At 40.1% G+C, this 27003-nt stretch overlaps 1 protein-coding gene and 1 long non-coding RNA gene across 5 annotated transcripts in view; one reads left to right on the plus strand and one right to left on the minus strand.

Annotated features, from left to right (window-relative positions):
- LOC26531121 (uncharacterized) overlaps positions 1–27003 on the minus strand; it is a 191748-nt gene that overhangs the window by 61634 nt on the left and 103111 nt on the right. The window lies entirely within an intron of this gene.
- On the plus strand, positions 20399–22332 carry LOC6634808 (uncharacterized). Its single transcript, XM_002057885.4, has 2 exons — positions 20399–21398; positions 21454–22332. The coding sequence occupies exon 1, from the start codon at positions 20538–20540 to the stop codon at positions 21162–21164; it is 627 nt and encodes a 208-aa protein (XP_002057921.1). The 5' UTR covers positions 20399–20537; the 3' UTR covers positions 21165–21398; positions 21454–22332.

Consider the following 27003-nt stretch of genomic DNA (forward strand, 5'->3'; position numbering starts at 1 on the left):
CAACCAGGCAACCATCAGGCACTTAGCCAGGCCAGACAGAGGACTGGGTACGGGCATGGGGTACTCGTAGTTCTGGTTCTGCTTCTACCACTTGGCCGACTGCCGGCCAGAGTGAATGTCCAACTGTCCAACTGTCCCTCTGTCCCGCTGTCCCGCTGTCCGTTTGTCTGGCTGTGTCGTCTCGTTGTTCGTTTAGCTCCCTCTGTCTGTGGCACTTTGGCGAAAATGTGTTGCTAATTGTTGCACTAAACTGTTGTTGGCATGCGTTTGACAGTCGGTCCAACTGATGGCCATCAAATTGGCACCAGCTACCAACTGCAGCTTTTGTCTGGTCCCCAACAACTTGACCAAATTGTTAGCCGTTTGTTGCTTTATTTTATTTATATATATATATATACATATATGTTTGTCGATACCCTTTGTAAATATATGGCATATTATAAACTTATCACGACAGGGAACGTTTTTTTTTTTTGTCATCCAGATTTGTCTCTGATTATAGAAACCATATTGGATTGCTTGACTATATCAATTAATAACTTTAGATACATTGTGTTTTCGTTTTATTTTACTGCTAACCGCATTCTAAAATAACAAGCTGCTGTAGTCCATTCCAAAATTGGTATAGTTTATGAAATAGTTCAATTTAGAGTAAACTTAGCCCATGGCAGCTAGTCGAATGCCCAAAGAATGCTTAACATAACGTTATTTATAGGCAAATTAGTTTAGTCTAATTTTAACTTAAATTTTCAAAATAAAAGACGATTTGCGGGCAGGGTATTCAAGCTTCTGCTACTCGTGGCTGTTTCGTTCTTTACGCCGATTATTTAAAGCTTTTCGTGTGGTTTTTTTTTTGTTTTTTTTTTTTCTGTGCGCCACTCGTAAATTTATTTTGATGGAGGTATTGAAATTCTTGTTTACACAAGTTACAAAATGCGCCGCATGCATAAGCGCTGATCCAGGCGAACAGACACACACACTCTCTCTCCCCCCCCCCCCCCTACCCCGCGCTGTGAATTGGAGCTCATTTGTTTATAATTTACAGCCGCTGTTTGATTTTATTATTTGTTTAATTGCATTTTAATATCGCATATTGCAACTTCCGCACATCCGTTTAAAGCGCGCGTGCGCGTCTCTTTGTCCGTGTGTGTGTGTGTGTGTGTGTGTGGTAGTTGTTGCTTCCGCATCTGTTGCACGATGCGAGGTGGCAGGATGTGTGTGTGTGTGCGAGTGTGTGTGTTGGCCAAGTCATTAGCATGATGATTTACCTCAGAAATTGGCTCAATTTCCATATAATGCACATATTTGTTTGCATCAGCCATCATTTAAGTGCTAACTACTGCATGAAGAGGGGTGGTGGAGGGGGGGGGGGGCGCAGGGGGTGTTGCGTACCACCGTGTTGCATGCTATCAATTAGCATCTGCCGCATATCATTGCTAGCTGGGCGACACATTTGCATGATTATGCGCGCAGTTCCGGTGCATTTTATATAAAAAGCGCTTAAATCAATTTTGTATCTTTGTATCTTGTATCTTGTATGTTGTATCTGGTATCTTTAAACGCTTTGCAGGTGCTCAATTTGCAATTGACATTCGCATTGCGCTTGTATAATTGGCCAAGCCGAACCTTAACTGTTGTTAATGAGCCTCGTAATGCCGATTAAATGCAACTGAGTCAAGTTGCAAGATTCATGCAAATCGATGCCATATGGCGTTCGAGTCACGTAATTGCCAAAACGCTTAGCATACATCGGATATGGCTTACAGCAGCAATTGACAATTTTAATATATATTTATAAGTGCCTTATACAACACCACCATTGTTATCCAATTAGACGCGCTTGAAATTCTTAGTGGATTTTAATTAATTCTTTCCTGAATGCAGCCCAGTCTCATATGCACATCTATGAGAACTCGGCAGCCTGTGCAGCTAGACTGTTGAAATTCGGTACAGTTGCTTCTTTGTATTTGAGGTGACAACAGCATTTAAAATGCACCGAAATCGACTCACAAAAATTGAAATTGAAATCGCGATTATATTTTGAACTGAGCAATTGTGCGCTTTGCCTTGCTAAGAAGCTTCATTTAAAATCTTTTAAAATTATCTAAGGACTCCAAATCTGATTCATTAAAATATTATTTATTTAGGCAGGCATCAGGCACAAGTCCAAAAAACTGTTTTACTTGAACCAAGTTAAGTATTAGTTCATATATATACATATTTATTTTGATGTGCACAATTATGTCCACATACCACACAGATTCTCCACTACATCCACCATTATAACAAATAGCTCTGTCTGGCGGAGACTTGTTAAGCAAAACTCGGAAATTTAAATACTCTCAAGTTGGTACCATAAGTCTTTGTTGAAGCGCCGAGGATCATGTGATATAAATTATGTTTATACGACTAGTTTTGACTGTCGACAGGTAGATAAGGCTGCATTGGCAGTCGACATTTCATGTCCTTCGACGTGTCAGCGCTTAAAACGAGAGAGACCTTAACTTATCTGGCCATAACAGCCAACTATCCCCTACCCAAGTCTCCCTCGCTGCTGGAAACATGACATGTTTCAGTTTGTTTCTCCAGTGCAGCGCGTGTTCTTGTTTTGTATACCCTGTAAGCACACAACTGGTTCAGTTGGGTATCTTGAAGTTGTGCAAGTTAAGCAGTGAACGAGGCAGGCTAAAACGTAAAAATAGAGGGACAGCGAGAGGGAGGGGAAAACATAAAGTTTGAACAATATAGAGATTTGTTTATGGAATGTACAAGAAATCACGAGAGGGAGACATGAAGAGAGCGCGAGAGAAAGGGAGTGATAAACAAAGAGAGAAAAATATATTGAGACGAATTTAGGGAATATACAAGAGAGAGAGAGAGAGAGAAAGAGTGGCGTTAAGCGTGTATTGAGAGAGAGAAAGAGAAAGAAAGCGAGAGAAAGTAATGAATATGTACAATAGCAAAGAGACAAATAGGGAGCGGGAGAGAGAGAGAGAGAGATAGTGTAGATACAGATCGGATATGTTGAGGAGGGTACATATGAATGTATATAGTGTATCAAATAGAAGGGAAGGGAGAGAAAGAGTAAGAGAGAGAGAGAGAGAGAGAGAGTGTGTGTGTAAGACACTTCATCAAAGACTACGTAGATCTTTGGCACAAGAGCAAAAATTCTAGGGTATTTCAAGTTTCACAAACGACACGAACCTTTTTTCTCTCTTCAATTTTTTTATCTGTGATGAGGCGTTTTGAAGATCGATTCAGTTCGATTTCGATACGATTCGAATCGATTTAGTTTTTGTTTTGGTTTGTTTTTTGTTTTGTTTCGTTTCGTATCGTTTTATGCATTGTGCGGTTTTGTTTTGCTCTTTTTTTTTGTGTTTTTTGCGGCTTATTTAGCAAACAATAAAGCAATAAATCAATCAATTATCAGTTAAACGCAAGCGGACAGCGCCAGGCACTGCAAATGCAATATGAAAGCCTTTTTGGGTGACGCGTTTTTAGGTTTAAGAGGGAGAAAGAAAGAGAGAGAGGGAGAGAGAGAGAGAGAGAGGGCCAGCGAGGGAGAAAGAGAGAGAGCGAGTGTAGAATGAGAGGAAGTGCTGTGTATGATAATTTGTCAGCGAGCCATCAGCAGATACACAACAACAACAACAATAAAAACAAAAAAAAAAAAGTATCTGCCAGATACAAAATATATGTATGAATGTGCAAACAAACTGCAACGCTATGCGTTGACTGTTTTTGGATTTAAGCCAGAAGGCGCACTGGCGCCTAAGTAGGTCAGCTCCTCCACAGCCCAGCCACAATAGCTGCCAATTTGGGCGCACAAATTCCTGGACTGACAGGCAACAGACGCAGTCGCCGGCAAAGACGACGACGACGACGACGCATGCCAATTAGCCAGGCCCGAGAAGAGTTGGCCCAGTCGGTCAGCGCCTGTTGGTATGCAATAGGCCCATAAGTAGATGTTGGCCAACGGCAACGCCCCCGACCGCCCGCCAAGCCAGCGCCCATTGTTCCACACATACATATATATATATATATATATATATATATATATATATAATAGAACACAAAAAGATGCTAGCTACAAGATAGAGACAAGCAGATATGCGCCAGAAATGGCAAATGCATATATATAAACGCCTGATCAAATTATGCACACACTATATCTAGATATTTATCTATAGATTTATATATTCATAAATAGTCCAGATTGGTTAACAGTTGTTTCTTGAATTGCCCTTTCGAATTATGAGCTGCATCAATTTAAAATCAATTTTTCAACAGGCTAAACAATAATATTCACGATATATACGATGTTTTTGTTGTTTTTTTTTTTTATGCATATTTATAGATTTTTTATGCATGTGAATCTTTTGGGGTTTTGCTTTCGCTTTGTTTGCTTTTATTGCGCCTTTTAAATACATTTGTGCAAATTTAAGGCACGTTTAATGGACACGTGTTACATTTAAATAATTTAATTTAATTTGAATCTAAACACATGGACAGAGTGAGAGAGAGAGAGATTCAAAACGCGAGAGAGGGAAGGCAGAAAATCAGGAGTTGAGAACGAAAAATGCGAGCAAAAAGTGTAAAGAATTAGCTAATTTTTAGTTTATATAAATATATATGCCTACGGAAAGCGTCAAATTTAAAAAGAAGCTAAAAGGCAGTTCACAAGCATAATCGAATAAGGTTTATCTTAAGTAAACTTTAACTAATATTGTGACCATGGAGGACATCAGGAGAAAGGTGCTGATCGATATGCCAGGGCAAACAAGGTAAGGATATCTTTGGCCTATACCCTATAGACATTTGCCTTAGAGCTTTGTAAGAATAGCTTAAGAATAGCTTATGTAAGAATAAGTCGTGAAAAACGAAACATTTGCCATCCGACTTTTCGACAGATAGTTCTTAATGCAACTATGTGATACACTAGTCCGATGTTAATTAGATTTTTTTTTATGCCGAGCTTTTAAATGCCGAGCTTGTTTTAGATATCTTGAATAACGATAAAGTTGTTTTCAGCAAGTATCTTTATTTCAACTGATCGTTTCCTTTGGTAAAAGGGTGATCCGATCAGGACGTTTCCCACCTATTCAAAAGTCTTAAGACGATGGTTGACAGACTAGTTAGCCCAGAAACAGACAGATGGACAGACGGACAGACGGACATGGGCTATATCAACACCTTCTATGCGCTGCACATTTCTAGAAATTATAGAAATAATACCTTCTATATAAATATGTTTGTATATATATATATATATATATATATATAGATATTAATGTGATCATGTTATCAAATATTACGATATAGCATTATAGCTGAAGAATTTCCAGCATCGAAAAAGTTATCTACAGAGCAAACTAAACGTCTATGGGACAATTTGTTATTATCAGAGAGAGACATAAGCACACTTGACCCGAGGCCAGTTTCACAGCTCAAATGGATGGTGCGAAAACATTTATATAACGGCTTTCGATAGTTGTGTCAGTTGAACTTTTGGCAGGAAGGCGAGCTTTGGACATGAGGGCAGCCCGGGCCAAAGAGGCGATTGCTGTACGCAAAACACACATCATCACAGTTGGCCTCGGGCTTGTCCCAAAGGGGTCATAATTGCTTGCAAGAAGCTAAATATTTGCCAGAGCTTTAGCTAATGAACTGTTAATTTCGCCAACGAGCGAGAGAGAGGGAGAGAGCGAGGCAGCGAGAGGTAGGAAAATGCTGAAAACTTAATTGTATTTAATGGTTTATGTTGTTTTTTGTGGAATGCAAACCCATTTTTTGTCCATTGATTTGGGCTTTTTTTTTGCCCTTTGCCATTTTTTTTTTTTTTTTTGGCACTTGATTATGCAAAGTCTCAATTTGGCTAAACGAAGCGCGCTGAACCGCTGGCTGGTCGCTCGACACTTGGACCAAACTTTAATTGGTCAACACAAATCCAAAAAAAAAAAAGCAAGCCATAAGTGAAAACTAAAGCTAAAGGTGGCGAAAATCAAATACACTTACATATACAGCAACAAATATATCTACCTGATCTTATTGATATATATAAGTATATGTATAAGAATTTGTCCTGATTCAAACAAAGGCGAATGAGGAGCGATGTCAGGCCAACTTCACGAAGAGTTCAATTCACATAGAACCCAGGGAATATGCCAATATGACTAGATACATCTATTAAAACTCGACTTAGCTTGTTGAAGTCTTTCACAAGATTGTCATACTTTTTGTTAGGGTATAGAAAGGTGTACAAATCGTATCGCCCTGCGGACACGCGCCAAATATTTGAACAACGTTTTTATGGGGCTGGCTTTCTATGAAATCTGCAATATGAAATATGAAATATGATCTTTGCGGCTGACTAACATATGTATCGATGCTTGTCATAAAATTATGATGTATGAAATACTGAATATACTAAAAAAATATGTATTCAATAATTGCGATTGCCGTTGGGACAGCTGCTGCTGCTGCTGCACCGCTCTAATGGCATTTTAATAATAGATTACGATGATGGCGACGACAGCAGCGGCAGAGAGTCCAGCCGATGATGAGCTGATGGGCGCCCCGAGACAAATGTGTGCAAAAGCCACACACGAAATGCTGAAAAAGTCGAATGAAAAATAAAGTACAAAAAAAATACGAAATTCTTTTGCGCGCTGCATGCCCGTGTGACAGTTGACAGTTAGAAAGCAGAGGCTGAGAATCTGAGGAACTCGCATTATTTGCATAATTAAACTCTAATACAAATTGGCAATGGGGCAGCAAAAACATCAGCGAGAGCTAAAAAGAATCAGCAGGAGCAGCAGCAGCAGCAGCAGCAGCAGAAGAAGCAGAGACATCGTCTGAGAACTTGGTTCGTTGCCACTTTGTTGGCTAATCATGCGCATGATCTGCACGCTGCACTTGGCAGTGGGCTGTGGGCTGTGGGCGGGTGGGGCAAGTGGGGCGGGGTTCACTGATGATGCTTGCAGTAGTCAGACAGTCTGGGAGTCTGCGCAGTCTCACACACTTGACTGCATCTAAATGTGGCAACAGCGATGGCAGCGTGCCTCACGCGATGCCAGCGCCGCAAGCACGAAAAAATAACTCACGTTAGGCATAGTACAGTTAAACCTCGCTATTAAAAACTGAGAGTTTAACAAACAGGATCGCAGCTAAATTAATTATGTGTACACATTTCTGAACGAGAGTCTTTGATAATAAGATATTTTGAGAGCCACAACTTTTCAGACAGATAGATATAAGTCAGAGGAAATTACCCGGGTCGCAATTGTTTGTGTAACCATCCCAACATTCAACTGCCAAAGCAGGCATATTGTAGTTGACAAAAAGTCTGGCTAATTTCAGTTATAACACCCATTAATTTTCCATTTCTTTACATTCTTTCTTAATTTGTTTCTTTCTTTTAACTAAATATTTAAATATTAAGATTGACAATTGTTGCTGAAGTTAAACCGGCGACTTTCTGCTTGTCAGTCCAACTCTCAGACAAGTCACGTTTGCCCAACATAATATTATTGCTGCATCGTATTTAATGTTAGACCAGCTTTTTCTCTCGCCTGGCAGAGCTGGATCAATACAGCAGGCAACAAGGATCAAGGCAGGGTCAAATATCGGTCACCACTCACTTTGTCAGTCAGTCAATCAGTCAATCAGTCAGTCAGTCAGTCAGTAATTTAGTCAGCCAGTCAATCAGTCAGCCAGTCAGTCAATCAGTCAATCAGTCAGTCTGTCAGTCAGTCAGTTAGTCAGTATTTTAGTCAGTCAGTCAGTCCATTATCCATATATAAAATATAAAGATTAGTTTTTCTTTTGCATCTAGCAAGCGTGCTTCGTGCGCTACAGTAGAGCTCGTGCTTCGTGTCTTGGTGCATTGTCTGATGTTTGATAATAGCCACACACATATATACGCACACACACTTGCCTCAAATGCTGTAGCAGTTCTTCAGTTTTCCATGTGTGCTGGGCAAATGGCACAATAAATTCCCATGACAACTAATTTAGCTGGCGGTGATCGGAGCTTGCAACGCGTCGCGTCTCTCATCTTTGCCGCCAACTGTTGCAGCCGCAACATTTTATTGACTTTGCCATTGACTTTGAATTTGTTGCCGTGCGCAGTTTGGTTTTTCTTTATTATTTTTTTTTTTTTGGCAGCGCCTAATGATTGTCTCTGTGGAGGCGCGAGACGAGTTGAATAAATGCCTGGCATTAAGTATACGCCACCGAGTGTCAAAGAGTGCCCACAGCAGCCCACAGTGAACGCCCACTAAATGGGTGCGCAAAATACAATTATTAAAATCTAAGCAATTGTCGAGACGGTGGAGGGGGAGTTACAGCAGTTGTGGCTGAGTTGCAACTAGAAGCTGTCTGGCTGGGGGCCAGCAGCAGCAGCAGCAGCAGCAGCTACCTCGGCTCATTGACATTGATGCGCGCGCGTGGTTGCCATCCGTCCATCAGCTGGAGCTGAAACTGGGAGCTAGTCGAGTGCTGTCAGTGTAAGGCTGGAGTGTTAGGCGGCCGGTGGCTATAATTTAACACCCACGCGGCTAGTGGCATGCCGCATGTGGCATGTGGCATGTGGCATGACCTAGAAAAGCGTTTATTAGCAGTTGTCTGCACTTTTCGAGTCCTCGCCACCGCCAGCTGTAGTCGACAATTTGTCGACGTGTGCCAGCATTGGATGGATTTATCGATAACATCGATAGACCGATAGTCCGATAGACCGATAGACAGACCGATAGAGCTGTAGATCATAAAGAGCAACATTTTATGGGCGCGCCATCAGCCAGTTGTCAGGCATTGTAAAGTTGCATAACTGCAGTTTAGAGCACGCGACATTTTGTCGCAAGTTTACGGTCACTGGCCAAGCTGCCACAAGTTGCAAGTTGCCAAGCTGCTACAAGCTGCAAGCTAGCCGAAACGAAACTGGAGATGCACACGACTGCGATAAGGCGCTGAATTATGATTGGATGTCGCTCATATCTATGGCCATAAACGACAGTCCGCAGCTCTGCTCTCAAGGGCGGGGCGTTAAGGGGGAGGGGCTGTAGTACTATTGGGGACTTTGACAGCCAGTTGAACGGACGCGGACTATTGCACAATGAGCTTGAACTGCCCGCTGGCAAAAGACTAAGACTGAATTAATTGCATCTGACTCGAGTCCGAGCTGCACAATTTGCCAATTGATCAATTGGAATGGAAACTTTGAGTTTGTCTCGGTTCGGAGATAGACAAACAGATGTGGCATGAACCTGACAATTGAACTTGAAAGAACTAATGTGTGCTTTCAGTTGCGCCAACGACCATGTCTGCCCAACAAAAATTCGACCCACAACTTGTCAAATCTGATATTCTAACAAAAGTCGCTGGTTCAACTCTAGCAATAATTGACAGTTATAATATTTATTTATTATTATTGGTTATTTTTCACGGAAAAAAAGTTAAAAATGAAGAAAAATATAAAGAAAAATGAAAAAAAGTACGAAAATTTCTATAGAAGATCAACTGCTTACAGTTCTTCAGTTGTGTGTGGAAAAGTGAAGCTTTTAAATGCTGAGCTTGATAAAGATTTTATTACCCACACCAAAACCAAATTTTCGATCGATTTTACTTAAATATTACATTTTGGGTATCATCCATGATGATCCATATTTGATCAACATTAGTAGTCAAACTGCGGGTGTATTAATTTAATATCGATAAATATTGATTTCTAATACGATACTTAAAAGCAGATCTTGGAGATTTCAAGAGCTTGAACACTAAGATCTCGGTATTTACGATACCATTTACCTTAAAAACGAGGAATGTCGCTATTTTAATCGATTAGCGTAATCTGCTTGAACAAAATCTTAAGTTTAGTTTCTGATATAGAAGATTTTCGCTAGCACGCCCAAACTGCTTTGTGATACCCTAGAGCTGGGTATTGCAAAGCCAAATAGCATGCACGCATCCATACATTTGGCTGGTTTTAAGATGAATCATAGGCAACTTAACATATTTTAAGATTTGCAAATTAACATTCTTTATAAATATATATGCATGCCTATAGTTAAGAATTTATATGCCTGAACATGTAAAAAAAATTGTTTCTTTTTTTTCATTTTTTTTTTTGCTTTTTGTTTTTATTGAGTGCACACACTTGGTGCGCATAACTATTTAGTTGTAATTGTTGTTGTTGTTGTTGTTGTTGTTGTTTATCAGCAACATTTTGGACGCTTGGCTGCATTTTCATCATTTTCTTAATCAGTCAAAACAAAGGAACACAAACAAATATACATACACATGTGTATATAAATGTAAGAAAAACAGCCAGAAAAATGAGGCAGCTGCTGTGGCATATGAGGAAATAAGTAAGGCAAAACCCACATGAGACTTACCTCAGGTAATTATTAAGTATAAGGCAGGGGCGACACAGAGCGAGAGCGAGAGCAAGAAAAAAAGGGGGGAAGCCAAGTCTCAGTTGGGTAATTAAGTCAGCGAGCATGGCAAGTGCGCGATTCTTGCCCCCTCCTCCTACTGAACACTTCTTCTGCATCCACAAACTCTTGAGCAGAATCCAAAAAGTTATATAACATTTTAACAGACGCTGGGCTTCAAGCAGTTTTTTTCTTTTTTTTTCTTAGCTTTTTTTGCATACCCTGTAACCATTAGAAAATGTCTGCAAATGGCTATTTTGTGTTGTTGGACGGGCGGAAAAATCTTGTTGTCTTATTGGAACATGGAAATTTATCTAGGAAGATTTTGCTTTGTAGACAGCTTATCCCAAAAATAGATTTTATTTTACGCACTTCAAGTTGACTTTCGATTTTTGACAGTACGACTAAAACGATGCTTGCCAGCATATTTCAAGATTCTTAGCGCTTTCTGCTTGAAAGAACTCTTAACTCTTAGTTTCTGATGTTTTCGTTCATTGATAGCACACCCATTTATCCAAAAAACGATAAGTTGATTTATAATACGATAATGAGAAACTTTTATAGGAGCTTCTAGCTTTGCTTGAAGGAACTTTAACATTAAGATTCTGATATTTTTGATCATCGATAACATTTACTTACAAATTGAAAAACATCGATTTAAAAGCCCATCTATCTGAAATCTGTTTGCTTGAACAAACTTTTAAATGTGGGTACTGATATACTCGATTTTCGACAGCCCACTCCTTAGCCACAACATCGATAAATATCGATTTTGAATGCCATACTATTGAGAGCATAGGGTAACTATTGTTTGAGCACTCTCGACTCGCGCACTCTTACTTATTTTTCTTGGTTTTTTTTTTGTGTTTATGATTTATGATGCTTGAAAGATAAATTTCCTAAAGCGCTTGTTAACTGCGGCTGTCAATAGTCGCTCACCAAATGGGCTCTAACTACCGCCGCCCCTCTGCTTCACCCTCCTTCCACACCGCGACAGAGCCCAGCCACCGCTTTAACATGCTGATAATGATGCTAGTGTCAATGCTCTGTAGCGGTGTATCTGCTGCTGCCGCTGCCGTCGTCACATGTTGAGCATGTTCTACGTAGTTAATTCTAAGCTTCGGTCCCTGCTCGTCTCGCCAACCCCCCAAAAAAATACAAAACACAGCCTTGGCATATTACGCATACGCTCTGTGGCAGTGAGGCGCATATCATAAGCCATTTGCAGTGGCATCCACAAATCGCAAACCGAGTCCCCCAGCTTCAAATCCCAATCCCAGTCCCCACCGTCAATCCCAATCCCAATACCAATCGCAGTCGATAGTCGATAGTCGTGCCTCTTGTCGTTGTGGCGCCTTTGATGTTGCCGCCTGCGCATAAATCAATACAAATGCAACAGCAGCCGCAGCCGCAGCAGCGACTGCGGCAGCGGCAGAGGCAGCGACGTCAGCGTTGGCGTTGGATTTGCGACAATCGCTACTGCGGCCGCTGGCTGGCATTCTTGCTGCAGCACATCCTCCTCCACCACCATCTCCGCTGCCACCCCCTTTGCCCATTGGCAACAAATTAAATTTGCTGCATCAATGTTTTTGTGCCGCATTCGGTTGCACAATGCGCACATTTTGGCCTTCAACTTGGCAAATGCACAAATTTGTTCATCAGCAAATGCAGCGAGCACAATAGAGAGGCGGACAAAGAGGGAGAAGGGAAGAGAGCGAAAGCGAGAGAGAGAGAGGGAGCAGATAAGTTGCATGTGAAGCTAGTTCTTCGCTTTATCGAGCGGACTCACAATTAAATTGAGCAATAGAATAAATATCAGCTGATTGTTAGTTATGATAAAAACTATCGATATATTATCGATTATAATCTTGAACAAGAAAATTTCATTAGTTGCTGATAATCATAAAGATTTGAAGCTTTTGCAAACATTTGACTATTCAACTTTCACAGTAGTTTCCGATTTCGATTAAAGTGAAAAAAAAATTATCTGAGCGTTCTGCATTTCAAAATACTCGGTAAATCTCTTACATATCTGTTTCTTTCTCTTTCAAATATACTTGCATATATATGTCAACTTTTTAATAAACGTCTACTAATAAACGATAACTAATTGATTTCGCTTATTACTAAAAGAGATCTTAAGTATATGTCTTCCATATATGTTTTTTACTCTGATTTAATTGGACGGTTTCCTTTACTGCCTCTATAGGAGCTTTAGCCGTACTCTCCGTTCTCTCCATCTATGGGTGCAATAGAAACTTTATAGGGTTTCTTTCTATGGAACTTAAAAGCTAAATCTAAAGTTTGTATGGTTCCGGGCTCGTTTGGCAGGCATAAATGTTCGGTATGCCTTAACTGAAGAAAAGCTATTTATAGCTTTGGCTTTTAATTATTATCTTAACATAATTATACGAATATATTTTTAGTCGTTCACGGTAGAGCTGTCTGACAGACTCATTCGTTCAGAATACATACTTTTGCCACGGATGACCAATGTCTTAGCCAGTATTATTATTTCTAAAAAATAATAATAATAATTAACATACATAGATTAGTTAATAGTTCTACCCATATTATTAATCCTTAACCCTTGTAATATCCATACCACATCGCAACCTGTTGCTGCCCGTGACCCCGGCGCTTTGACCTGGCTTTGACTACCTGTAAAGCTTAGTCGAATGCGTCAAGCTGCTTTCTTTTAATTTGATTATCACTTTCAGCGCTTGCAGATAACGATCGTGTGTTTGATTAATAAATTTTCAGTTGAGCCCAGTTGGGGGTTCCTCTAGATGGCTGCGCATACTTTTCACACGCACTGTGTGCCACATTATGCAATCAGCACAAGATATTAAATGATATAAACGATAAAAATTGAATTGGGAAACTTGTTGTGACAAGTTTTAATGGCAGGAAATTCAAATGAATTTCATTAGCTGCAAGAAGTTGATGAAGAAGAAGAAGAAGATGTCGAAGAAGAAGAGATACACGAAAATGCACAAGTTTTTTTTTTTTTTAGATATAGCTTAATAAATTTTAATTAAAGAGATTTGGTTATTCCCAAACGAAATCAAATGCAAAATTTTTTAATTGCAAAACCGATCGAAATCGAAACGAAATTTAAATAATTATGTGGAAATTAAAGAAGAGCGCATGTGTGTGTGTGTGTGTGTGTGTGTGTGTGTGTGTTAAAGATTTTTCTCTTGGGGCTTTTCATGTGGCTTTTGTGTGAGGCATTCGTGCTACCGTTAGAAATGATATGGAAGAAGAGGAGAACAAAATGCCCAACAAACTCATCAACGGCGTCAACGGCAGCGCCGCCGTCGCTTTTGAAAAACATTAATTAAATTAATTAACCAACTCGTGCCAAGAATTTCAAGCAACAACAACAACAACAACAACAGCTACAGCAACATAGAGCAGCTATGCACGCCAAAAATAAAAGAATAAAAAAAAATTGTTTTGCTGCTTGAAAACGCATAATTAATGCGCTCAGCGCCCAGAACCAGATTAAAAGTGCGACTGGGATTGCGTCTGGGGCCCCGTCTTAACCGAAAGCCTATATATATAGTAGATGCCCACCCTAATGGCTATTGTTGTTCCTGCCGTTGATGTTGTTGTTGTTTTTGTTGGCCAGTCAGCTAATCAGTTAGGTAGTCAGGCATATAGACTCGGCGCACTTGAAGAATTTTCGACTCGCACTCGCTGCATATCATAATTCAGCAGTTGCTGCTACTTTGGCCTGCAAGCCAGCGGCTATTCGACTGATTCGGTAGCATAGATAGAGCATTTCAGTTATTTATGAGCCTGCTGCGGCTGCAGTTGTTGTGGAAAGGAAAGAAGCAACGCAACTGGCAGGCAGCAGGCAGCGGGCGGCAGGCGGCAGTTTTCAGGCTTTCCAACTTGAGAAGAAGCCGCATGGAACAGGTGGCATCAGCTGAGATTTTTTGTCAGCCTGAAAAGCTGAAGCGAAACAAAAATAACGTGATTTCGGGCCGTTTTCGTAATGCTGAAAACTGGTTGAAAATGCTTTGGTTCTTTTATTCATCGTATTGATGGAGTTCACATTTTAAGTTCGTTGCCTAAGTCTTTCGATTTAGATATTGCATGCAGTTGGGGCTTTGAGTTGAAGATTTGAAGATTTCAAGTTCGTTGCCTAAGTCGTTCGTTCTTGATGTTGTATGCAGTTAGGTTTTGAGTTTAGAAATTGTAGTCTTCAAGTTCGTTGCCTAAGTCTTTTGATTTTTATATTGCATGCAGTAGGAGTTTTGAGCTTAAGAATTTTAGATGACAAGTTCGTTGCCAAAGTCTTTTGATGTGTATTTTGTATGTAGTTAGGTTTCTGGGCGAAGGATTTGCAGATTTCAAGTTCGTTGCCCAATTCTATCGTTCTATAATTCCTTATTTTGCTTTTTATTGGTTAAATCAAATATTGCATCTTTTCTAATTTCCCTCCTTCTCTTCTAATCTCTCTTGCCGTTTACTCGGAATACATAAACACAAATTTGAGTTTTTGCAATTTTTGTGCAAACTTTAGTTAAGTTTGTTGCCTAAATCTTTTTAACGTTTGCAGTTAACTTTCAACGATGATCGACTTTTGAAGATTCAAAATCAAATCAAAATCAAAATTCTTAACAGATGATATTTCCTTTCATTCTTACTTTTCTCTCTCTCTCTCTCTCTCTCTCTCTCTCTCTCTTTCTTCCTCTTTAAAAATAAACATTAATTAAATTTTCTTTAAATTGCTTGTACTTTTTAAGTTTGTTGTCTAAGTCTTATGCTTTGCTACTCCTTTGGACAGACTGCTGGCTGGGATTTCAAGATGATATTGCGGTGATATTTTGGCACGTTTATATTACGAATGTATATTTAAAGTTCGTTGCCTAAGTCTTTTGTTTTTGAACAGCGTCAGAATTGGCTACTTCTTAATTCCCATCCTCTGTTTCCCTCTTCCTTTTTGTATATTTTTACATTCTCTTCTACCAAATCCTAAGCTATTTTTAAATAAAAAAAAAAAAAAACAGAAAATATAATTAAAACAGAAACCAATATAATATAGAAAATTCAATATTTTCTAACTGTTATTCTCTGACGTACACACACGTGTGTTGGCCCCCTGCGCGGCCATCCTTTTGTTTCACAATAGTCTGACCAACTTTTTGCGCCCAAGTTCAATGTGAAACTGACGACCTGCGGCTCTGAGCGCTTAACACGTGCCACAGACAGGCAACAAATCAATCGGATGCCAAAGCACAAAAGGCAAAAGCGATGCTGCGATAACAAACAATCAAAAGGCAACAACAACAACAACAACAACGAAAATAAAAAGTGTGAATTTGATATAAAGTGGCGCTTAATTGCGAGCGATTAATGTGGCAAGAATTTCAACAAATAACACTGTAAAATGCCCGAAGCATCGGGTGTCAGGCCCCATGTGTCAAATGTCAAATGTCAAAGCAATGGCAAAAGTTTAACGGTGCTTTCAGCAGTTTCGCCGTATCAATCAAAAAATTATCGCCATTACCACCGCCGACGGCTGAAGACGACGAAATCCACGACGACAAGTGGAAGGTCGCATGGAAAAGCAAATAACGAAAAGCTAAAGAAGTTCGGGCTGTTCGACTAGAAGACCCCCTAAGTAATGCCAAGCGGGCGACTACTGTTGAACTTGAGCTGATAAGCATATAGAACACTCTGCAGCATATTTCATAGATTGGGGACTCTGATACCTAAATAGAGCATTAGCAATTTCTTGGAAACAATATTTTTTGTTAAATATTTTATCAGTTCTTTTATAGAAAGCGACCGATCTGGCAGCACTTTTTATGCCAGCTAAATGATTTCGTGGTTCGACTAGTTTCACACTTGGCAAAAAGAGTTGCAAATTATTTACAGCTTCATAGATCAAGTTCTGATAGTTTCTCAGTTCATTGAGGTCGTGGAAATATAATTCAGATGCAAATTTTCTCTACGCACGCTTTATAGCGTCAGCTCCCCTCGCTGCCCCACGCCCGTACAGGGTAGATCGACTCAAGTGCAATAGCCCATCAAAGGCAATAAAGAATATGTGTACAGACATTGATTATGAGTTTGGGGAACCTCAAGTAACTGGCACAATGTGCGCATATTGAATGCGCCGGCGACTTCGATGCCGATGCCACTGCCGATGCCGCTGCCGATACCGATGCCAATGCCAATTCCGATGCCTACAACAATTCTCCATTCCGAGTACGTAGCTCAACGTCTCAACTTGAGCTCTACGAACTAATTTTGATACGCGTCGCGTGACACAATTTTCAAGTGTCCAAGAAGGCAGTTCGATGAGCCAGTCGAGGGGAGGTTGGTGGGGGCTAGGGCGAGGCAGCCCAGGGGCACAGGAAGTGCACAGACTTGGAGCGGCTTTTGACTGAACATTCAAAAAAAAAAGCTCATAATTAATATGGAGAACGTTGACAGTTGTCGTAAATGGTGAACCAACTTCCGATCGACAGCTCAACTCAAATTTGGCAGAACTCCCCACCCCGCACACCACACTCCGCAACACACAGCCCGCCCAAGTGCAATGGACTACTGGGGACGCGTGGGGGGTGGAGCGTTGCAGCAGGTGCCTGACTGCCTGGAAATTATTGATGCGCATGGCAAGTGCCACCTGTGACGGGGCATAACAAACAAATAAACAAAAGAAACAACCACAAACAGAGAGAGAGAGAGAGAGAGAGAGAGAGAGAGAGAGAGGGAGAGGGAAAGAGAGGACGCGGGAGATAGAGAGAAAGAGAGTGAGAGATGGAGTGAGGCAAGCAGAAGCGAGAATATTAACAATAAAAACCGACCTGTCGAATACCTTAACTACTGGAAGAGCTTAAGTACGGCACTTGCCGATTTCATTATATTCGAAAAATCCGTTGAGATGAATTCAGTTTATATTTTATGCTTATACTTCTGCTTCCTCTTATATATTTCGTTATATATATTATATATATTTATTGGGTATATAATAATTCATCTCATAAATCTATCTCTTCTTCTACTCAAGCAGTCTTACAGCTTACAAATTACATAATCATCAGCTGTTAAAGTGACGCTGTTTATGTAAAAGTTACAATTTACATAGGCATATTGTATAACAGCATAATGTTAATTACAGAATGATGTTAATGTACGACAGCACATAAATATCTTCTTGACAATTATTCAGTTTGCCAACCTGCTCTTGAAGTCATGTTGCCCAAACACGCTCTCAAGTCAGTTAACTAAAAATTGAAAGAAAACAAAGAGAGCGAGACAAAAATAAATAAAATGTCGTTGGAAGGAAATCCCATTAATGACAAAATCGATAAATTAATTTGTTTTCATCGTCAAAATGCATAAATAAATGTAAATAAACAAATCACACACACACACACACACACTAAAATGCCGTTAAGTTAAATATTGTCGTGTAGTTTTATTTTTGTTGTGTGTTGTTATTTGGCTGCAGCTGCTGTCAGATTTAGAAATACGTCATTAATTAAGTTCCATTCCAATTCTCAGACGAAATCAATAACTTAATAAATTGCTTAATAAAATGCTCGCACAAACGCAACGGGTGGTGTTCGCTGTGGACTTTGCTTTTAGTCAATGAAGCTCTGTTGACACTCAAATGAAAATCTCCATAAGTTATTCAGCCCAACATCGATGAAGATAATGCAAAAGATATATGGAGATGAACAGAAGATGAAATTATGGTAAATCTCTAGACTGTTTGAACAATTGCGCAAAGTGAACTCAACGAAATAGTTAGCAAACTTCTTTTCCATGCATTTTTGAAAGCAGAATTTAGCTGTAATTCACAAGTGGCTCTAGCATTTCGTTACTCATAGCGAAAGTTGGTTTATTGTGGTCAGCAATTTCAAGGGAGACAGAGAGGGAAAGAGATCAGAGATCGCTTTACTTTATTCGGTGGCCAACTATTTCTTAGTTCTTTTCGCAAGCTGACAGGTACAGCTTGAATTTTACTCTTTGCAAAGACAACTAAAATTTATTTTGAGCTGATTAATATCAGAAAGGGCTTATCGATAATTTTGCTGTGCCTTGGCAACACCAGCATTTTAACAGCTGGGACTTGACATATTCATTAAAGTGACTGGGAAAAATTAATTTCTAGCAAGGAATTAAATTCACCTGTGAAAACTATTCGCGCAATGATTAATTACGATGTGCAAAATGGTCTGAGCAAAGGTGCATCAATCATCCGGCTTTGGCTTTAACCGATGAAGCCACAGTGAAACACTGTTACGACGATTTCAATTGCACTCCAAAGACGGACCGCGAAACGATTCATCATCTACAACAGTTGCCAGCACTTGGTGTGGGAAAAAAAACGTGAGTTTTGAGCATACTCAGAGCATTTGATATTTAAATAACTGCTTTTTTGACAGGCGCCCACCAAAATAGGTTCAAACTGGTCCAAATTTGGCCAAATGCTGTTTGTAATTCGCAATTGGTTCACGCGTGCGCTTGTACAAATGCGTTGCAAGGGATTTGTCGGAGGTCGCTCAGACGAAACACGTGCTGAAACCTTTACGCGCTGGTCATAACGCCATTTGCAGCATTGGCGAGTGTTTTGTTTCGCTCTCAGCGGACAGCTTGCTATCAATTGAGGCAACTGTAAATGGCATTAATGCAGCCAGTTGCGGCAGCAGGCCGGCCGCAATGTGACAAGCGGATTATGCAATCATATGCTCAGATAGATGGTAGAGATTGCATAGATCCATCAATTGGATGATGCTTGCAACCCGGAAAAGTCAATCTGGGAGACTGGGAAAAAGACGACTGCCAGCCGGCAAGAACTTGGGAGGGAGGCAAATGCAAATGCAAATGAAACGGGGGCCAACAATTTGCCACATTGATATTTAAATATGCCGTTGCATTAATCATCAAATTACTCGCACAAACACTCGCAGAGCATTTAAAATTATATTAACAGGGGAGAGGCACGTTCAATGCATAGTCGACGTTGAAATACCCTTGCAGAGCAAAAACGAGTTCAGTTTACAGAGAATAGAATAAAACTTGTTCAACGGATTAACTGACAGATACAAAGCTGGGAAGCTGATTTTGTTGCTGTGTTAATCTTATTCCATGTAAGTACACGCTACGCAGGGATTTTGAGAAATTCCCTCCGACAAGGTGAAAAATAAGTGAAAATTGATTTGATCGGGCTTTTAAAACTTTTGAAAAATCGCTGGATAATGGTGATCAAGAGCATCGAATCGGGCTAAACTGCAAGTGGAACTCACACGGGCTCATGTGTTACATAGTCGCTGACAAATTAAATATATCATCAATGTAGGGTATTTGAATATATTAGAGAACTGCTGCGACTGTTGATTCTGCTGCCGATGGAACTGTTGCTGTTGCTGGTGCAGCTGATGTATTTGCAATACTTGGCCATGTCGTGTCATGTCATGTCGTGTCCGCTCTTGACACTCATTAGCCGGACTCGAAGAGTCCCATTCAAATGCACAAGCAACGTCTCAATGGAGCGTGGACTACATAGAGTCAGAATGAGTCTATTTCTAGCTGCTGACTTAACACACACCCCCCTGCTCCCTCTTGATCGCTGTGCTGAGCTGCTAGCTGATCGTTTAATTGAAATAATTTTCTATAATTAAACAATTAAATCAGTAAATCAGCAAAATCAACGCTTGAGCTCTGAGTAATGGCATTTTGGCATCTCTCAGAGTTGAATCAACATTGAACCAAGTCACGAACAAATGAGTCAAAAGACGTAAACTGCGCATGCAACTCGGTTCAAAGTTCTAGTTGTTCCCTGTCTTTTTAAATTGCGAGATGTCTTGAGGGGGGTTTCGATCCCTAAAACTTTGTGCTCTTTCGGTCGACGCATGGGCCCACAAAAAAATGTCGAATTCCGTGCCTTTCCGATTTTGACAAGATTTATATATTCATATATTCATATCAAAGTTTTCACTGTAAAATCTAGCACAGTAATCCGATTTAGAAAAATTTGGAGATTGTAGTTATTTTCCCAGGCCCAACAAAAACACCTGTACATATATGTGTATATATATATGTTATGTATTGTTTTAGTCCAAATTCATTGTTTGTATCATGTTGGGACTGCGACTGATGCTGAGGCTATTGACGATATTGCTGTTGGGTGAAGCTCTTGCAGAAACGGCAACAACAACAACAACAACAACAACAACAAAAAAGCCAGTTTTCGAGTTGCCGGAACGCTGTAAATATCTAAAGGACACAAAAGAGCTGATGCACCTGAGATGCAAAGGTAATTTCCCGCTGGTGGCATATACCAAATTCCGTGATACCTTTATGAAACAGACCGATCGTATGGCTCTTTTTATGCCCAACTCCATGGACTATGTAATGGTTGCACTCAAAGAATCCGAACTGCATGACTGTGATAGCATTCGGCTGATCGAGGTCAATGAGTATATATGCTACCCAAAGGATGGCGGCAAGCGAACCGTCAAACTGAGATCGGCTCGAATGTATTGCTTTCCATTTCATATACAACTGCCCGATGATCTGATGCATGAGTGCTTGGTCCAGAAGTTTCAAACCTCTGGGTCAACGTTGCAGGCCAGCGTGCTGAGGACCAAGCGCGGCATCATACACTACACGTTCGACAATGATTCAGCTGTTCAATATTTACTGCCCAAACAAATTGCCATATTTTTAACAATATTGATTCTATCAATGCTTCTATATTTCTAAATTGAAAATGCCAGGATTCAAATTCCGATCGGTGAACGACTAGCGATGATTTACCAAGTAACGAAAGCGAAGCAACTAGTAAAAAAAACAGCGAGTAGAGTAACAACAAGAAAGAAGGAAACAAAGCAAAGGCTATAAGCAGCGATTAGTAAGTGGTGTCAGCCAAAGAGATATTGTAGTGATTAATCAGAAGCGAGTAGAATGTTTAAGAGTTAGAATCCGACAGATTATCCAGTGAGTTCTGAGACCAACTAGTCAAAAACAGCAAATAATAGTCAGTGATTTCCAGCTGAGAAGTATGAGAAACAAGAAAAAGGATCGAGTAAGGAACAGCAGGTCAGAAGCAACGAGTAACATGTAAGAAAGCGAACTCAACGGCTTAGCAGAGAGTAAGAAAGATTAACTGATGAGTGGTGATCAACGAGCAAGCAGTAGCAAGGAATAAGAAACACCGAATGAGAAATAATCAGCAAAGAGAAGCACAATCAACGAATTAAAGGCAGCAAGAACGCAGCATTAAACAACATGCAATGTATGACTGGCAACGAAATGTGAGCAATATGTAAGGAGCGGCAAGTAACAAATAGCAAACCAACAACGAGTCGAAATTGAAGAAAACGAAGTGAATTTCAACGAGCTGTGAGCAGCGAGATGATGCAGATGCAGTAACTCTTGGGCAACGAATCAGCAGTAACGAGTTGTAAGCAGCGAGAACGAATACGCAGCAGCGAATCGTTTCCACAAGCCAGTTGCCCTTCAGGAACTGCCATCGTCGATTTGTCTGAAGCGACGATTTACAAATATCGAACTGTCATCGGTTGAGTATTGCCACCAACGTGCTACATTACTCAAACCTAAAATCTCTCTTCGTTAACCAATTAACGGTCGTAAACTTTAATACGCATCTCGCAAAATGAGATCCATTGTGTGGAGTCGGGCCATAGAGATTGATCAGTCAAACCAAAAACCCAAGGAATAAGCATGAACAACAAAAATTTACTTTAAATTTTTCAACCGCTCCAGTCATGCCAGTCTCATGAGATGATGGGAGATGATGTTGTCTTAAATCGAATTTCTTTTTGTTCAGTATTATTTTTATCCATGCTCATCTGCGTGTTCAACTGCAATGTTAAATATTTATTTTATAAACATTAAAATTCATTTCGTAGCCCTCGTTTTAGCCTCCGCGCATACCACCATATCGCCAACAGCTCCGCCCCATGTGAATACAACAGCAGCAACAAAACAAAACAATGCAAAGTTCTGTCTTAATGCTTTTCCAGGGGATGGAAGGGGTTCACCCAGAGAAGTTTCTCACATCACGTTGCATTTTTGGAGCCGGTCACCTGCGTCTGGCGTGCGTATCATTTCCATCTAAAGCTCCATTTTCAATTTCCATACCCCATTCATCCGGTGCGGGCATCGAATGCTTTTCGTTCGATTAGCGGTTCGAGGCAAGGAAAAGCCTTGGCGCGTGCATTGCCCTAAAGGGGCCCTAGGGGTATCAACCAGAGTCACGGGGCGCAATGCGAGGTATTTTAAACTCTATTTGAATGCAAACGTCGAGATGTTGACACATCAGTTTGCCACAATTTGCATGTTGCAAATGCACAAATGCCGTTGCGTGGCCTCGCAAGTGGTTAAAAAACAATTGAAAATCGTCTGCGAATCATTTGGAAGTCTTGATAAGTCGATCGATAATTATTGATCGATATGTTAAATCGGTAACAATATCAATGTGTTTCATCGATAATTATATCGATATGTTTATTGATAATTTGAGCGACATATCTATTTGGTGAAGACTTCCATTTCTATGGCGAAAGTTGCCGTCTTCCGGATGTCTAAAATAGATGCGTGCTTTTTATTATCCAAAAATGTTTGTGCCAGATCATAATTTTTTTAAAGGAATATTTGAATTTATTATTGCAAATATAAAAATATTTATTTATTCATAAATTGAATAAATAATAAATTTACAATTACAGGGTCTTGACATTTTTGGTTGATTTTGTCGACTTGAAGAAAACTATATTTAACAGCATGTTAACAGGAACTTTCACAGAAGCTAAGCTTGATTGCGAATGTGCTGCAGTTGACATTCATTTATTTTGTTCACAGGGCAAATGGCCAATGCACCACTGTGGCTACTGTTGGGCACAGGACGGACAGCACCCACAATTGAGCAAGTTGCAATGTATTTTCTTCTTTTTCTGCTTGTTCTTGTTATTTGCATTCTCAGTTGTCAATTGTTGTTGTTGCTGCTGCTGCTGCTGCTGCTGCTGGAGGCGCATTTCAATTTCAAACGCTTTTCAATTTCAATTTGGCCGCCCGCTGGCGTTTGTCACGTGTACGCCGCAATCGTTTGGGGTGTGTGTGTGTGTGTGAGTGTGTGTGTAGCTATCCGGCGTAACTGGCACAGTTGAGTTCAATCGAATGCCACACAGCAGGTGACGCAGCGGCAATGCCGATCATTTGGCCAGTTGTTGGTCAGGTAATTGCGCAAAAGCCAAATGCAAACGAATTGCCAAGCCATTTGCATAAATTTCACTTGCATGGAAGGCCGCACAGGGAAAACACACGGAGCACACTCCACAACACACACAACACACACACTTAACACTCGGCTTCTCGCATGCGTAATGCTTGCCACTTGCCACATGCCACATGCCACTTGCAGCAGCAGCGGCAGCAACTGGTGGCTGCTGCCTTGTGGTGCTTGGGTTAGTCGTCATAAACATAAACAATGATTAGGCGGCTGCCGCTGTTGCGTTTGATGCCCCATTAAAACGGTTTCCAGGCTGCCAACATCCAGTCCCAGATCCAGTCCCCAGTCCAAGCTCGAGTCCAGGAGCAGCTGTGGCTGATCAAACTAATCCGATCACTGACTGCCAATTGTGTTATCATTTAATTAGTCGGATTAAAACACAAATGCACCACTGCGCAAATGCCATTCAATTACAGCTGTTAACTGCACTAGGCCTGACTCTTCAAACTTTTATTCCAAGTTAAACCAAGTTCAAGCAGAATAATTATTACAATATCTTATCAATTTGCAGACAAGTACAAATTGACTGTCTTGCTTGCCTGGCAAGCACATACCAAATATGCTAGCTGTAGCTCTCAAAGGTCCTTGCAATCAAACATTGCCTAATCTCAACTAGAACTGAAATCCAATCCAACATATTCTCTGGGTGATATACTAAAACAAGGTGATTTGAATTTTGCAGCTATAATTTTGCTTTTAACTTATCTGTTTTATTCAATATCATATCATTTCATATCATATCATATCATATCATATCATATCATATCATCACATATTAGATCTATACCATATACGAAATTTGATACATCTTGCACTTAAACAGTCCGAGTTCCTTGAGGCTGCTTCAATTGGATTTGGCAACTGATTTTATTTGAATTCAAATACGAAGCTCATTATGTTCGATTCTTTTGGAAATTCAAATTCAAGTAGGTGGAAGATATGTGGGGGAGCATGGAGTCAGAGAATATTAATTACGCGTAGTACCTGAACTAAATGTAAAACGTGCTGGAAAGCTGCTATCGGCTCCATCGAAGGCCCAATATCGTAGCGACAGATTATCGAGAGTTGGGTTCATAATTAAAACACTTTTTTTTTTTGTTTTTTTTTTTTTTTTTTTTGGTTTTTTTGTGGGGCCCCTGAGGGGCACTTCTTGGTCGCCGAGGTCGTAGCTGATGAAAAACAAATCATGTCCGAGATCAACTAAAACAATAAGCGCCAATAAGCAGACAAAGCAAATGTGCAGTTAGCTTAACGGTGAAGCGTAAAGAAAAACATAAATAAAATACCTTTAACTAAAAAATAAAAACAAAAACAAAAAAGGCCGACACATATCAAAAAGAAGAAGCAGCAGCAGCAGCAGCAGCAGCAGCAGCAGCAGCAGTCGATTCTGTAAAGCCCCGCAACCCGCGACCCGCTCCGCTGACATATGAACTCTGGGCCGAAAGTTCTTTTGGTCTTTATAAATTTTTATTTTATTTTGAACTTTTTTTCTTCTGCTTCTTCTATAAACTTAAAGTACCGTACGACATTGATAAAGACGCAGACGACAGGTGAATTTCTCTCTCACTCGCGCTCACTCTGGCCCCCTTGCTCTCGCTCTCGCGCTGTCTCTGTCTTTGTTGTTAACAAAATATATTTGTAACAATACAATTTTCGAATATCTGGCGGCTTTTGTTCGGCCTTTATTTTTTTTTTGTTTTTTTTTGTTTTGGGGCGGCAATCTGTTCGTTGACATTTGTCAAGATGAAGAAAACAAAACTGAGCTGAGAAAAAAGCTACCAATTTGAAGCGTCTGAGCAAGTCATCCCCCATTTCCAATCGATTCGTTGGGGTATTACATTTTGCGCTGCGACTTAAAGCTATTTAAAGCGATTTTTGCCAAATATATTTAGAAACATCTTAAGTATTATTGATCATTATGAGGCCCGTCAGCCCGATTATTGTCAACTCTATCATAATCTTCATACATTATTATTTGGGCTTTGTATTGTTTAAACGTTATGCCCGTTCGATTGTTTCCCCATTTTTGTGAATTATATCATCGAAGACACCAAAAAAAAAAAAAAAAACAGCCTGAAAATGAAGGGCAAAGCAGATTACATTTTGAAATTGATTTCATTATTGGCATTTCGCAAAACAAAACACAAAATATGCTTTTGATGGCTATTTTTGGATCTTTGTCTTAGGCCTGAACAACTTTCGTATGCAAATCTCTTTAGCCAATGGAACAGACAGCTCTGCTTCTTGTTCTTTCTCGAAAAACATTCCCAATCATTGTTTCGGTGAGCTGCATAGCAAGTGACTCGAAAAACAGAGTGAACAATAAAGAAGTTTGAAGAGTATTATGATTGTCTGTGCTGACCAAGTAAAGCCTAAGTCGCTTTAAGCAGCTCGAATCGAGCTTCAGGGCTATTCTTCGGCAAAGTGAGAACATTTTATAATCTAGCTAAGCTAGACCCTAAAGTCATTCAGAATAGTGTAAATGCAAACAGCTAGAGGAAGGCATCAAAGCGTCGATATTAGAAATACCAAAGGCTAACAACTGGAAATTTGTAATATACATTTTATAATATTATATGCGAAAAGCATATTTTGTCGATATCTAGTCACATTACCAAAATATCGATAAAAATCGATTTGAAAACAAATATTTTACTTTTGAATATGCCTCCAAAAATAAAAGAATCCATATATTTTTATAGGTAGATAGCCTTGGACTTTGGTATATACAAATTTATGTCTGCCATAAATAATCCCTGTAAATACTGAAGTTAGTTGAGAATCCATATATGGTTACAGATCACATAAAGACGAAGCACAGCTTATGCGTGCATGTGTGCGTGCGCGTGTGTGTGTGTGCGCGTGTACTTGTGCACATGACCTTGACATTGTCTTCAGGGCATCTGCTAGTCGAAAACTTCCAACTGCAACATTCGCATTCAATGCCATTGTCATATGTAGCTCAAGTCTTTCTGCTAGGGTATCCAGAGCGCGGTGCTACCCTGCAATATTTACATTTGAATGTTGTATTTAGTTTTCAGATAGTTGATTTTGTTGTGTTTGATCTGTTGAAATATGGCAATGATGAGCGATTGATTAGCTGATTGGCTTTGTGTGTTGTGTCTTGGTTTTGGCATTCGCATGCCTGCAACATTTTAGACGTGCAGCATGCAACATGCAGCATGCAACACATGGCCTAACAGCCGTCTGTCAATATGTGGCGCGTGGCAGCCGCTGGCTAGCTGATGGTTGACGGCTGCTGCTGCTTCTTCTTCGTCTTATATTTCTTGC

The sequence above is a fragment of the Drosophila virilis genome, chromosome X (genome assembly GCF_030788295.1).
Source record: "Drosophila virilis strain 15010-1051.87 chromosome X, Dvir_AGI_RSII-ME, whole genome shotgun sequence".
Lineage (NCBI taxonomy): Eukaryota > Metazoa > Arthropoda > Insecta > Diptera > Drosophilidae > Drosophila > Drosophila virilis.